Source organism: Mastacembelus armatus, chromosome 11, assembly GCF_900324485.2.
Source record: "Mastacembelus armatus chromosome 11, fMasArm1.2, whole genome shotgun sequence".
In the NCBI taxonomy this organism is placed as follows: Eukaryota; Metazoa; Chordata; class Actinopteri; order Synbranchiformes; family Mastacembelidae; genus Mastacembelus; species Mastacembelus armatus.
In genome coordinates, this window is record NC_046643.1 from 20,635,930 (window position 1) to 20,651,190 (window position 15,261).

The 15,261-nt window shown below is 41.0% G+C and overlaps 2 gene segments (V, D, J or C); one reads left to right on the plus strand and one right to left on the minus strand.

The window, feature by feature from the left end:
- Nucleotides 1–8,935: 8,935 nt before the first annotated feature.
- Nucleotides 8,936–9,414, minus strand: LOC113126900 (Ig kappa chain V region 3381-like; the record flags this gene model as incomplete). The annotated part of the segment is given in 2 exon segments: nucleotides 8,936–9,255; nucleotides 9,363–9,414. Coding segments are annotated over 2 exon segments (372 nt in total), but the record flags the coding sequence as incomplete, so codon positions are not given.
- Nucleotides 9,415–12,051: 2,637 nt separating this feature from the next.
- Nucleotides 12,052–13,598, plus strand: LOC113126933 (Ig kappa-b4 chain C region-like). The segment is given in 2 exon segments: nucleotides 12,052–12,086; nucleotides 13,075–13,598. A coding segment is annotated over 1 exon segment (258 nt).
- Nucleotides 13,599–15,261: the final 1,663 nt, after the last annotated feature.

Sequence of the window (15,261 nt, forward strand, 5' to 3'; positions counted from 1 at the left end):
CCTGCAGACCAGTGGGGGAAGGTGGGCTCTGTGACCTGTGAGGCCACCCAGGGCTCCCAGAGTCCAGTCACAGAGACACTGAGAAGAGACCAGTGCTCCCAGTCCTGACCTGACTCACTGGGACACTGATACTGGTTTTACTCTGAAACTGTCTCACTCTGAAAATCTCTTTCTATGTTTTTTCTTACTTCCAGATATGTTTGCTAGTTTTGTTTAACGTTGATTGTGTCAAAGTTTCCAGACTAATAAAGATCTGATCATCAAATCAATTCTGTTTCATTTTGTCATTTATTTATTAGGTTATTTTAACATTAAAACACACAGTTATACAATTATATCGACAGTGTTCACAAATAAAAATTGTGATTTGTAATCAAAATAAAATTTTACAACTGCTGTATGTGGCATGTGTGGATAGAATCATTACTTTGTCAAGTTATTTAAAGACATAAAAATCACAATACAGAATGGATGTTTGTGTATTGATTCAACATCACAATAGTGTGTGATAAAGATTTTATGCTGTATTCAAAGTTATGGGATGTATTATAGTATGTCCAGTGACAGATGGACTGATGTAGTTTCAAGTTTGTGAAGTGTTTTATTTATTAGTGGAGTCCAAATGAATTCAAGTATTTGCACTTTAATTATTGTTTGTCCTTATCAACACTTTAACACTGTGTTTCACCAACTGAGAATAATGAAGTGAATTTGTTGTGTTTCAGTTACTTTGTCTATTTAAAAAGTTTATTTCTTCACTAATTTTCCCAAGAAAAGAATCTGCAGAATCTCTGACAAAATGTAGAAACTAGAAATAAAAAGTGAAATATCATCAGCATATAGAGACACAGAGGGATCAGGGAAAAACTACTTTCAAATAAAGAAATTTTTACATTTGAGAGAGTCTGAAAGAGCTGACAACAGACACTATGATGGACTTTCTTTTCAAAATAAAAGACCTCAAACACACCTCATTCTGCTGAACATCAAACCAACAGAAAAATACACACAATACAAATCTGTGCTTTGTTAATAATGTTGGATGTACTACATTTACTTATCTGAAAACTGCAGCAGATCTGTTGTTACTAACACTTGAATAAATAGATTAACAACAAAGAACAGGTTGACACAGTCTATTGTTGAGTAATGGCTCAATTATTTGATGTATATATGAAATAATTTCCTGTTGACTGGTTGTCTTTAATATAATGTAGTTAAATAATAAATAAGTCACTTGCTGATTGTAGTGTCCTCCAGTTCTTTGGGAACATGTTTTCCTGAACAGTCCTGATGTGAGGAGCAGATCTGATGTTTTTACTGAGTCCGTCTGCATTTTGAGAAACATTCACTGTGCAGCCCTGGAGGGAAAAACTCTGGAAAAACAGTTTAATTTCTAAAGCAGAATCAGAATCAGAATTAGCTTTATTGTCAGGTGTGTTTACACATACGAGGAATTTGTTTTCGTGACAGAAGCTTCCACGGTGCAACAGAATGACAGTGACAGGACAAAATACAAGATGATAAAAGAATAAAAATAGAACAAATAAATAGGGAATAAGAATATACAAATTGACAATTGTATGTACAGGTATATTATGTGCAAATTCGAAATGTAAACTAAGTATGTGTGTTAGATAAATAAGTGTATAAATAGTGTTGTGTGTGTTCCACAATTATTGTCAAGTTGGATTACTCTTCCTGTGCCTGGCCGTTCTGGTACGCAGTGTTCTGTAATGTTGACCAGACAGCAACAGTTCAAAGTGCGAGTGGGCTGGTTGTGAGGGGTCCGGAGTGATTTTCTTAGCCCTTTTGTGCACTCTGGATAAGTACAGTTCTTGGAGACTAGGGAAGGTTGTACTAGTGATTCGCTCAGCAGTCTTGACTATTTGATGTAGTCTTCTGAGGTCAGATTTGGTAGCTGAGCTGAACCAGACAGTTATAAAAGTGCAGAGGGTGGATTCAGTGATGGCAGAGTAGAACTGTTTCAGCAGCTCCTGTGGCAGGTTGAAATTCCTCAGTTGGCAAAAGAAGTACAACCTCTGCTGGGCCTTTTTAACAATGGAGTCAATGTGAATGTACCACTTCAGGTCCTGGGAGATGGTGCCAAGTAAACTGAATGTCTCCACTGTTATTTTAGTGCTGTCCATGATGATGAGTGGGGGGAGAGCAGGGGGGTTTCTCCTGAAGTCCACTTTCATCTCCACTGTTTTGAACATGTTAAGCTCCGGGTTGTTAAGACTCCACCAGACAGCCATCTCTTTAGCCTCCTGTCTGTAAGCAGACTCGTCACCATCCTGAATGAGGCCGATGAGCGTGGTGTCATCTGCAAACTTTAAGAGATTGACAGAGGGGTCCTTTGAAAAGCAGTTGTTTGTATAGAGGGAGAAGAGCAGTGGGGAGAGAGGACATCGCTGAGGAGCTCCAGTGCTGATTATATGGGTGCTGGATGTGAATTTTCCCAGCCTCACTAGCTGCTGCCTGTCTGCCAGAAAGCTGTTGATCCACTGACAGACGGAGGTGGGTACGGAGAACTGAGTTAATTTGGGCAGGAAGAGGTTTGGGATGATGGTGTTAAAGGCAGAGTTAAAGTCCACAAACAGGATCCTCACATAAGTCCCTGGTCTGTCTAGATGTTGCAGAACATAATGCAGTTCCATTTTGACTGCATCGTCCACAGACCTGTTTGCTCTATGGGCAAACTGATGAGGATCCAGCAAGGGTTCAGTAATGTCCTTCAGGTGGGCCAGCACCAGTGTTTCAAATGACTTAATGACCACAGACATTAGAGCCACAGGCCTGTAATCATTTAGTCCTGTAATTTTGGATTTCTTTGGGATGGGGATGATGGTGGAGCATTTGAAACATGAAGGGACTTCGCACAACTCCAGTGATTTGTTTGAAGATCTGTCTGAAGATGGGAGCCAGCTGGTCAGCACAGGATTTCAAAACCAGACTGTTTTTATAAAGTATTATTTGAACTATTTGCACTTTAATCTTTTATTTATTTATCACATTCATTCATTACGCTTATCAATATTTTTCTTTTTTTAGCCCAGATGAGAGTAATAGTTATGTTTAATTTACTTTTGTGCAATTAAAAGTTTATGCTCTTAATTTTCTGAGAAAACAAATATTTAGTTTCTGAGGAAATGTAGAAATTGGAAACATAAAGTCAAATATCATCAGCAAATAGAGATACACAAAAAGTGAAAAACTACATTCAAATAATATTTTTACATTTGAGCAGTGTCAGTCTGAAAGAACAAAAGATATGACAACAGACACTGTGATGCTCTTTCTTTACAAAATAAAGGCATTAATTCTAATCCAAATATTGAAACTCAGCACACGTGAACATCATTGAAACATTTACATCAATTTAGAGACGATTTCTAGTTTTTACTTTTATGGAAACTTTTCCTTCACTGATGTTGGAGAGGGAGGAACATCTGAATTTGTTGGACAGAAAAACAACAGAAAAACAACAAACAAACAAACAACAATATGAATCTGTAGTTCAATAATAATGTTGTATATAAAACATTTACTATGCAAACTTTAAACTGCAACAAATCTGCTTTTTCATTATTTATGAGGAGTCACAAACATAAAAATAAAATACTTCAATGATTAAGTTAATAAAAATGTCAACATGGTCTATAGTGGGTTATTTTATCTGTTTGTGAAGTGTTGTTTTTTTTCACTGATTATTTTATTTTATTTTTTAGTATAATGTGGGGACAAATGAGTATTTTGTAAAAGAGTTTGCTAATTGTAGTGTCCACCAGTTCTTTGGAAATCTGCTTTAACTAGTTCTTAAATTATGTGTTGGATGAATTAAAAGTCATAAAATAATTATAATTCATGTCAAAACATATTTTGATTCTAAACCACATATTTTGATGTTTGAGGTTTAGTGCAGATGTGGAGTCACATCAGTTCCTCTGCAGCTGAGGCAGGTTTTTGTATGATGTTGTTTCACTGTGTGAACGGGTAGCTATAATCCTGCTGACAGTAATAAACTCCTGCATCTTCAGCCTGAACTGTACTGATGGTCAGAGTGAAGTCAGTCCCAGATCGACTTCCACCGAAACGATCAGAAACTCCAGACTGACGGTTTGTAGCGTGATAAATCAGGTGTTTAGGAGCTTCTCCAGGTTTCTGAAGGTACCAATCCATCTCATAACTAACATGTGAACTGGCTTGACATCTGATGTTGACAGTCTGTCCTGGAACAACAGATTTGTCCTGATGAACCTGATGAACCTGGAAAACATGAAAAAGAGGAGAAGGCTTATGGAGACCAGTCCAGCTTGGAGAAAGACGATAGATGGAAGAAGCTCAGTGCTGCTCGTGTCAGCGTTTCTCCATCAGAGCAGAACATCATTGTGGTGAACCTGGCTGCATCCTGAAGCAAAGTTTTCAGAAGAAAGTCTCACCCTGAACCAGGAGCCCCAGGGTGGCCATCAGTAGAGTCAGGGACATCATCATCATCATCAACGTGCTGCCGGCGTGTGGGTGGCTCTGAATGGCCTGGACGGCCACTAATCAACACTGGCCTCTTAATGTCTGGAGCACAGAGGCAGGACACATATGCAAACACACAGAGTCAGTCAGCTGCGGCTGCCCTCACCATGGCAGCCTGCTTCCTCCTCACTGCTGCATATTCACATGTACAGGATCAAACAGTCTGGCAGTGAACTCGTCCACTTCTTTGTAGATTGATGTGAAAACAGCTGTGACATGTTTGTGTGTTTGTAAAGTGGAGATTTCACCAAGTGAAGCTGAGACATGAGTTTGCCAAAGTGAAATGATGCTTTGACTCTGAAGCCAGTGTGGATCATTTGTCCCAAAATGCTCAGAGGAATGGAAATTTGAACATCCACAGCTCAGTGACAACTGGGAAAGTCCATGTGCTGAGGATGATCATGTGATGGGACTGAAAGCTGCACACAGAACTTTTAGTCTCACTGAGCTTGTTTGATTTCTGAGTTAACAGTCAGAGAGAGTGTGTCATCCCATTTGCTTTGGCAGGTTCAATCTCTGCAGTTCTATATATGTTGATGTAGGGATATGAGCTGTATGTGCAGAGGCTGTTTGGGTCTTTGATCATGAAAGTTTCTGCTGCTGATGACTTTAGATTGGACTTGGAACAGGACTTGAAACAGCTGGGATCCAGTATGAGGCTGAGGGCAAAGGTCATGATCAGGCATTTTCTCACTGACTGTCCCAGTTTGGCTCACCTTGATTCTTTGGCCAATCCCTTAAAACCATGGGATTATACTGGGATATGAAAGGATGGTGAGACACTGTCATGGAGAAAGGAGTTTAAATTCCATCAACATCATTTTGGATCATTGGACCTGTTTTTGTTAAATATTGATTTGAACTGTGTGTGTGTGTGTGTGTGTGTGTGTGTGCGTGTGTCCTCAGTGAACTGTATCAGTCTCTGCAGTAGTTTCCAGCTGCAGCAGTCAGTTCAGTTTCTGTTCAGTCTGACTGAGGGAGGTTTTTGTACGACCATTTTTCACTGTGTGAACACACCCTGACTGTTGATCTCATGATAACTCTGACAGTAATAAACTGCTGCATCTTCAGCCTGGACTCCACTGATGGTCAGAGTGAAGTCAGAGTTTGATCCACTGCCTGTAAAACGACCTGGAGTCCCTGATGCTCGATAGCTAGCAGCATAAATGAGCAGTTTAGGAGTTTCTGCATCTCTCTGTTGGTACCAGACTAACTGATGGTAACCGTTCCAAACACCAACATCCTGACTGGTCTTACATCTGATGGTGACAGAGCCTCCCAGAGCAGAGCTCACTGCTCCAGGCTGAGTCACTGTGACCTGGCCTCTGGACTCTGAGGACACACAGACAAAAACATAAAGCAGCCTCATGGTTGTGTCGGCTTCATTTCACAGCGACGGATGTTCATAGAGGAGAGGAGTTGGATTCTCTGGACTTTACCTGTGAAGCAGCAGCAGAGGAGAGTCCAGATGAGGACGGAGATCAGAGTCATGTTTTTGATGAGGATTTCTGTGGCTTCTGTTGTCATGAAGGACAGCTGTCAGTCATCCAGTGTTCAACTCTCAGGACTATAAACTGTCCCAGAGCACTGGAGCATGGTGCTGCTGATGCAAAGTGGCTTTCTATGGAAATGTGAAGTGTGAGGCCCCTGAGGGCTCCTAGAGTCCTGTCACAATGGAACTGAGAAAATACCAGTGTTACAAGTCCTAACCTTACTCATTGGGACTCTAATGCTGGTTTTACTCTGTGTTACGGTCCAGCTCCCATATGTATAGTTAAGGAGAGAACACACCTACACGACAACCAAGGAAGAAAGCAAGAACAGCTGAGATTTTCACAAACAAAATGGGTTCATTCCAACTTAGTCACAAACCGAGAAACAACAGTGAGCGAAGTGGGAGACCATGGGGGTGGGGCCAAAATAAGTGAAAGTAACAAAACAAAACACAGGTCCACCTGCCACTTGGCTAAACCACTAATAAACAAAAGAGATCCTAAAACAAAAGACTGACTACCTTGTCTACCAAAATGGTGGTGCATACAAAACTCAGTGAAGGCACTCAGCCTCTAACCTAGTGTGTCTAACAAACAACATCCTACTCGTATGCAAAGTGTATAGGGTACCCTGTCTTACCACGGTCTCCACCTCACAACACAGTGAGAGCAGGATTGTATCAACTACAGACAAAGAAAAGGAAAGAAAGAGACAATGAGGCCAAACAAATTTGCAGCATGCAGCACTTTGCCCATGCCCTTCAGACACAGCACCATCTGCATATCCACTTCCTGCCTGTCTTATAGGGGTGTTTTCCTATGATTGGCTTAACCAGGTCAAGATCACCAATCACCAGTATCCACCTGGATCCTCTTCAGCCAACCCATGGACACAAGCCATGCTCCTAGGGACAGAACAAAAGAGGACACACACCACAAGCAACCTATGACATCTAACACTCTGATACTGGTTTTACTCTACTCTCTGCAACTCTGTCTCTTTGTTTAGAATAAAAGATTTCAATAGTGATATTTTTCTGCTCATGGTGACGCTGACACTGTTCACATTTGAAGATAATAAAGTTTGTCTTTGAATCAACAAAGTTTCTGTGGATGTTATTAGTTCAAATATCTTTTATTTATAATCTACAAGTATTAACATCCTGCTAGAATATGATGATCAGTCTGTATTTTTAGAGGTGATTCTATTAAAACTATCTCTAACTAAAGTTTAGAGGTAAAGGCAGGTGTTTTTCACAATATATTTAGCAACTACACCTTTAAGAGGAAGAAGAGTGGAAAGGCAGTTGGTCCTGATGACATACCTGTGGAGGTATGGAAGTGTTTAGGAGAGGTGGCAGTAGAGTTTTTGACTGGGCTACTTAACAAGATCTTGGAAAGTAAGAGGATGCCTGAGAATGGAGGAGAAGTGTACTGGTGCCCATCTTTAAGAACAAGGGAGATGTGCAGAGTTGTGGAAACTACAGAGGAATAAAGCTCATGAGTCACACAATGAAGTTATGGGAAAGTGTAGTGGAGGCTAGGCTGAGGTCTGAAGTGAGCATTTGTGAGCAGCAGTATGGTTTCATGCCAAGAAAGAGAACCACAGATGTGGATGTTTTGGAGAAAAAGCCAGGGAAGCCAGATTGAGATGGTTTGGACATGTTCAGAGGAGGGACAGTGAATACATTGGTAAAAGGATGCTAAGGTTAGAGCTGCCAGGAAGGAGGACTAGAGGAAGACCAAAGAAGAGATTCTTGGATGTAGTGAAGGAGGACATGAGGATAGTTGGTGTGGGTGAGGAAGCTACAGAGGATATGTCTGTGTAGATCCTCAGTTGTCCACTGGAGGTTATCTAGAAGTTGAGTTATGGCAACTAGACTTTCTGTTCTTTAAAGCTGAAATGTTTCGCCACCCATCCAAGTGGCTTCATCAGTCTGAGAGGCTGGACTGGAACTCCCAAATTTATTTCCCAGGTTAGTTTCACTCCACCCTTGGCCCAAAGGCTCACTAAGTGTGCTAAAGCAAATCAGGTGAGAGTCGTTAGACCCACGCCCCTGAGTTGGTTTCACTTCACACCTAGTCTGAATAGGCTTGTTAAGTAACCAAAGGAGTGAGCTCAGGTGAGGGTCGTTAGGATCTAATGGTGGACTCATTCTGATTCCCCAACTGTCTGCAGAGTCTGTCCTTCCTGAGAAACACTGGATTTATTCCTTAATTTGCTGGGAACAGAGGATAGTGTTGGATGGAGGCATATGATTCGCTGTGGCGATCCCTGAAGGGAGCAGCTGAAAGGAAAAGAAGATGATTTAGCAACTACACCTTTAGAAGAGCTGACCTGGAAGTGGAATGAAAACAAATATCAAAAGTAAGAAACTAATTAAAGGAAGAGTTTTGTATATATTTAACAAGTCAGATAAGGAAAACCAATTCCAAGCTGCCAATTAATATGTTTTTAATTTAACATGAAAGTAAGTACTTGAAATTTAACTACGTTTAGTTTGATGAGATCTGGAATATTAACTGATAGAAGGCAGAAAACTGCCTTTAATTAATGATCTTACTAATAATTGAAAGAAGACAAATTATGCTATTGTGATGTATAATAGGAGGTCATCAGCATAAAAGCTGATTTTATGATGGTGTTAATTCAAAGATGCCTTGGGATTTTAAATGGCAGCATCTGGATCAAAAAAAAGTGTAAAAAGTTGTGAAGAAATAATTCAGAGATGTGTCATGATTCTTTGTGAGCACAAACAGCAGATACTGTAGTTGTTCTACAGACAGTTTAACTGATGTGGGTCAGTGAACTGTATCAGTCTCTGCAGTAGTTTCCAGCTGCAACAGTCAGTTCAGTTTCTGTTCAGTCTGACTGAGGGAGGTTTTTGTATGACCATTTTTCACTGTGTGAACACGTACTGACTGTTGATGTAGTGATCACTCTGACAGTAATAAACTGCTGCATCATCAGCCTGGACTCCACTGATGGTCAGAGTGAAGTCAGAGTTTGATCCACTGCCTGTAAAACGACCTGGAGTCCCTGATGCTCGAGTGCTAGCGTAGTAAATGAGCAGTTTAGGACTTTCTCCATCTCTCTGTTGGTACCAGGCTAACAGATGATAATTGCTCCAAACACGAACATTCTGACTCGTCTTACATCTGATGGTGACGGTGCCTCCCAGAGCAGAGCTCACTGCTCCAGGCTGAGTCACTGTGACCTGGCCTCTGGACTCTGAGGACACACAGACAAAAACATAAAGCAGTCTCATGGTTTTGTCGGCTTCATTTCACAGCGACGGATGTTCATAGAGGAGAGGAGTTGGATTCTCTGGACTTTACCTGTGAAGCAGCAGCAGAGGAGAGTCCAGATGAGGACGGAGATCAGAGTCATGTTTTTGATGAGGAGGATTTCTGTGGCTTCTGTTGTCATGAAGGACAGCTGTCAGTCATCCAGTGTTCAACTCTCAGGACTATAAACTGTCCCAGAGCACTGGAGCATGGTGCTGCTGATGCAAAGTGGCTCTCTATGGAAATGTTCTGACTGAGTCCAAGATGGACTTGGATCACTCTGATCAGGCTGATTATGAATGGATCAATCACTTTATCACATTATTGATTAGGAATGTGTTGAATGGAATGTGTTTTCCTAAATATCTGTTTTGAATGAATGAATGATGGTGCATGTGCAACATTTAGTTTGAATTCAAGACTTTAAAAATCTCAAAAATATTCAACAAATGAGTAAAGGTGTGGAGGTAATCTCCTTGTCAATTTTTTTAAAAGTATAAAAGTAATAAAATCTAATGAAATGTTTTGTATTGATTCCCCATCACCATACTGTCCTCTTGATACAGATTTTGTAATTTTATGAAATTTATGGGATATGACATTTTTAGGACCTACAGTCACAGATGAACTGATGTAGTCTTGGCTTTTTAAGTGTTTTGAAATAAATGTGAAGCATTTGTACTTTAACTTCTTATTTTCAACACATTCATTCATTGCTCTCATAAACACTTTAATCATTTTGACCAGATAAGAATAAATTTTCAGTGTTTATTTTACATGCATGTATTTAAAAGTTTATGTCCATTATAAATTTCTGTGAAAAAAATCTTCAGAATGTTTGAGGAACCTTAAAAATTGGAAATATAAACTCAAATATCATCAGCATATAGAGACACACAAAGAGTGAAAAACTACTTTCAGATAAAAATATCTTCACATGTGAACAGGGGCTGTCTGAAATAACAAAAGATCTGACAAAAGACAATATTTGCTTTCCAAAATAAACCATTGATTCTAATCCAGATATACAAACTAAGGATGCATCAACATCACAGAAACAATTGTGTCACTTTATAATCATCTTAAGATCTGTATTTTTATTTCTGTGGAAAGTTTACCTTCACACAGTTCAGTTACAGTGTTACAGTGTCCTCCTGCGTATTCACCATCCTGACTGTATCCAACAACAACAAACACTCCAGGATCAAACACACCAGCTCCAAGATAATAGTCCTCCCACACCTGAGCTCTCCCACCTCAGTTCCTGACACAAACCTGCCCTCAGTCCACACTTCATGATGTGTATAAATCTATGGAGCCTGTGGTCTCACTGACGTATGTATGGACAAACACAGCTGTGTATGGATCCATGTATACATATAGCAATAATTTGGGGATATTGTCAGGTTGTTGAGGTGGGAGGTGACTGTTTGAAGTTCAGCAGAAAAACTGTTGGAGACAAAGTGATCATCATGTGTTTGTGTAGGTTTGTATTTCTACCTTATTTCTACCACTTTTTCAGACACCTTTTTGAGGGTTAAGACTTGGTTTTAGGGTTATCGTCTATGGTTTTCATTATGTCTATGAGAGTCCTAATAAGGATAGAAATATGAGTTGGTGTGTGTGTGTCCTCAGTGAACTGTATCAGTCTCTGCAGTAGTTTCCAGCTGCAGCAGTCAGTTCAGTTTCTGTTCAGTCTGACTGAGGGAGGTTTTTGTACGACCATTTTTCACTGTGTGAACACACCCTGACTGTTGATCTCATGATAACTCTGACAGTAATAAACTGCTGCATCTTCAGCCTGGACTCCACTGATGGTCAGAGAGAAGTCAGAATTTGATCCACTGCCTGTAAAACGACCTGGAGTCCCTGATACTCTCTCATGAGTTCTTTTAATGAGCAGTTTAGGACTTTCTCCATCTCTCTGTTGGTACCAGTGTAAATAGTGGTAACCGCTCCAAACATAAACATCCTGGCTGGTCTTACATCTGATGGTGATGGAGCCTCCCAGAGCAGAGCTCACTGCTCCAGGTTGACTCACTGTGACCTGGCCTCTGGACTCTGAGGACACACAGACAAAAACATAAAGCAGCCTCATGGTTTTGTCGGCTTCATTTCACAGCGACAGATGTTCATAGAGGAGAGGAGTTGGATTCTCTGGACTTTACCTGTGAAGCAGCAGCAGAGGAGAGTCCAGATGAGGACGGAGATCAGAGTCATGTTTTTGATGAGGAGGATTTCTGTGGCTTCTGTTGTCATGAAGGACAGCTGTCAGTCATCCAGTGTTCAACTCTCAGGACTATAAACTGTCCCAGAGCACTGGAGCATGGTGCTGCTGATGCAAAGTGGTTCTCTATGGAAATGTTCTGACTGAGTCCAACAGGGACTTGGATCACTCTGATCAGGCTGATTATTCATGGATCAATCACTTTATCACATTATTGATTAGTAATGTGTTGATTTGTGTGGTGGATGTTTTTCCTAAATATCTGTTTTGAATGAATGAATGATGGTGCATGTGCAATATTTAGTTTGAATTCAAGACGTTAAAAATCTACTAAATATTCAACAAATGAATTAATTTGGGTGTTTTCTGGAGCTCAGTTTTAGTTCATGTTTATAACAGCAGCTGTGTTTTACAGACTGTTTTTGTTGACTGTTTGTTTCAGACTCAGAGAGCCGTGTCTCTGCACTGAGAGGTTTTTGTACGACGCCTCAATCAGTTTGTATCACTGTGGAGGACTTTTGGTGGAGGAACCAGACTGGAAGTTAACTGTAAGTACATTTGACTTCAAGATTCATTCAAATTAAAAATTTTTATTATTTTTATTAAATAAAATCAGACTTTCCTTTAATATTTTGGCTGATAATTAAAATGTAACGTTGAAGTGATTGTTACAGACGTCACTGTGTTACTGATACAATTCTGTCTGATGAAGAAACTCTGATGTTGCTCTCTGAGAATTTCATTTGGACAGTTTGTACATTTTAATATGTTGTTTTTACAAAGAAACATTTATTTATTGAAGACAATATTCTGGTTTATAATTTGTCCTGTTTTGTTTTCAAACTTGGACTGAAAGAAAATCGACTTCATTGATTTGTGTGTAATAATGATCAAACTTCAGCCAAACAAATCTGCCACAATAAGTTGGAGAAATTCAAATCATTGCATGTGTTTTTCCTGAAGCTTCATTCAGGACTGAACAGTTTAATATCAGGTCAAATCCTCCCAGTATCTGATGAACATCATAACCTGACCCGAGCTAATTGAACTACTTGCTGTATTAGTACGATTAATATTAGAGCTGGGAAACATTTCAGCATTAAAAACTCTGTGAGCAGTGAAATCTGTGCTCATGGTCCAGCAGTGATGCCTGTGTAAATGAGACCTTCTCTTATGAGATTTGGTTTGAACTAAAACATGTGGAGGATCAAATAAAAGCCTCACACTCTGGCTTCAGTGCAGTATTTGGATCCTTGAACACTGATGTTGAAGTTTGTTCATAAAACTAAGGAGTTTCCTGCTTGAAGCTATTTATCTTTAGCACCGAAACCTGCCTGTTGCCACGGTTCAGCAGTGATGCCTGTCTGTTGCCATGGTTACTGAGCTCAGAGAGAGAAACGAAACGCCGAAGACCGGTTTTGTCCGACGTGAGGAAGACCAGCAGAAGCAGCAGCCTCCTCTCCTGGAACCAACAGGGTGGAGTTTGTTTTCTCTGTGTATGAGCTGTCTTCATATTGTCTCTGTCTCCTCCTCCAGTGGGTCGAGTGGTCCCCAACCTGACGGTGCTGGGCCCCTCCAGCCAGGAGCTGCAGCAGGGGAAGGCCACGCTCATGTGCCTGGCCAACAAGGGCTTTCCCTCAGACTGGAGTCTGACCTGGAAGGTGGACGGCAGGAGCAGCAGCAGCAGCCAGGAGGAGAGCAGGAGCCCCAGGGTGCTGGGGAAGGACGGCCACTACAGCTGGAGCAGCACCCTGAGGCTCCCTGCAGTCCAGTGGGGGAGGGTGGGCTCTGTGACCTGTGAGGCCACCCAGGGCTCCCAGACTCCGGTCACAGAGACACTGAGGAGAGACCAGTGTTCACAGTCCTGATCTGACTCTGTGACCCTGCTACTGGTTTCACTCTGCTACTGGTTTTACTCTGTAACTGTTCTCAGTCTTTGTTCTGCAGCTCTGTCTCCCTCTGGTTCCCTCCCTCCTTCTCTAGTTTCATGTTTTATCTATAAAGTTTTTGTGCTTGTTACAATTTGAATCATCACAGTAAATAAACATTATTTCATCAAATGACTTGTTTTCTTGTAACAGTGACACAAAATAATGTTTCTGTCCCAATAGTTTTATTCAACTCAGAGAAATTCAAATGTTTAGACGTCATTGGTGGAAACTCTCAGGTTGAAATTCATTTATAAAGTCATCAAATCTGCCAAAACTGAATCACTGATTTGATCAGAATCATAGAATATGATCAGTTTATTAGATAAGATCAATTGAATTATTCCCATGTCCCATGAGTCACAGCGTGGCTGTGATTGTATAGACCTACATTAACATGGCCTACCCCAGTAAAACAGTTACTATTCATTGCAGCAATAGCTCCAAGATAAAAACTATTTCTGAGTCTTTTTGTTCTTGCTTCAAACGTCCTCTCCCCTCTGGCTGAAGGCAGCAGCTCAAACAGATGTTTACCTGGTGCCAGATGTTCCTCGTGATACTCTGCTCCCTTTTTAAGCTGCCGGACCAGTCTAGATGTTCCACAGAGGGTCAGGGGCAGCCGGGACTTTTCTGGGCCGTATTCAAGACTCTCTGGAGAACTTTATTTCTCTGTGACTGTGCAGCTGACAAACCACACACACATGCAGTAGGTCAGTGTGCTTTCAGTTGCACAGCGATAAAAGGACACCAGCAGTTTTTCAGGCAGGTAGTTTTTCCTGAGAATCCTCCAAAAAGACATTTGCTGGTTCACTCTCTTTGCTATAATCAACCATCACTAACTTTAGTTCAGACTGAGAAGTTTCCTGGGAAATGAATTAACCACATATTCATCCAGGATCAACTAAAGGGTTGATGTGCACAACTGACGTTAATGTGTTTGTTCTGTTTTATTGGTCAGAACAACAATGTGAAGTCTGAGTAATGTGTCAGTCATTTATGTTGCAGTGCATGTGTAGTTTATGTAGACAGCAGGAGTTTTCATTTATTCATAGCTACGACCGAAGGAAGAGAGTAGTGGGATACAATACACTCATAGACATGAATGGAAAAACTGCGTGTGTGTGTGTGTCCTCAGTGAACTGTATCAGTCTCTGCAGTAGTTTCCAGCTGCAGCAGTCAGTTCAGTTTCTGTTCTGTCTGACTGAGGGAGGTTTTTGTACGACCATTTTTCACTGTGTGAACACATCCTGACTGTTTAACCAGTGATCACTCAGACAGTAATAAACTGCTGCATCTTCAGCCTGGACTCCACTGATGGTCAGAGTGAAGTCAGTTTTTGTTCCACTGCCTGTAAAACGATCTGGAGTCCCTGATGCTCGATGGTTAATGTAATAAACCAGAAGTTTAGGAGCTTCTCCATCTCTCTGTTGGTACCAGGCTAAAAGCTCTTTCCCACTTTTCGATCCAACAGCAACCTGTGGACTGACCGTACATCTGATGGTGACGGAGCCTCCCAGAGCAGAGCTCACTGCTCCAGGCTGAGTCACTGTGACCTGGCCTCTGGACTCTGAGGACACAGAGACAAAAACATAAAGCAGCCTCATGGTTTTGTCGGCTTCATTTCACAGCGACGGATGTTCATAGAGGAGAGGAGTTGGATTCTCTGGACTTTACCTGTGAAGCAGCAGCAGAGGAGAGTCCAGATGAGGACGGAGATCAGAGTCATGTTTTTGATGAGGAGGATTTCTGTGGCTTCTGTTGTCATGAAGGACAGCTGTCAGTCATCCAGTGTTCA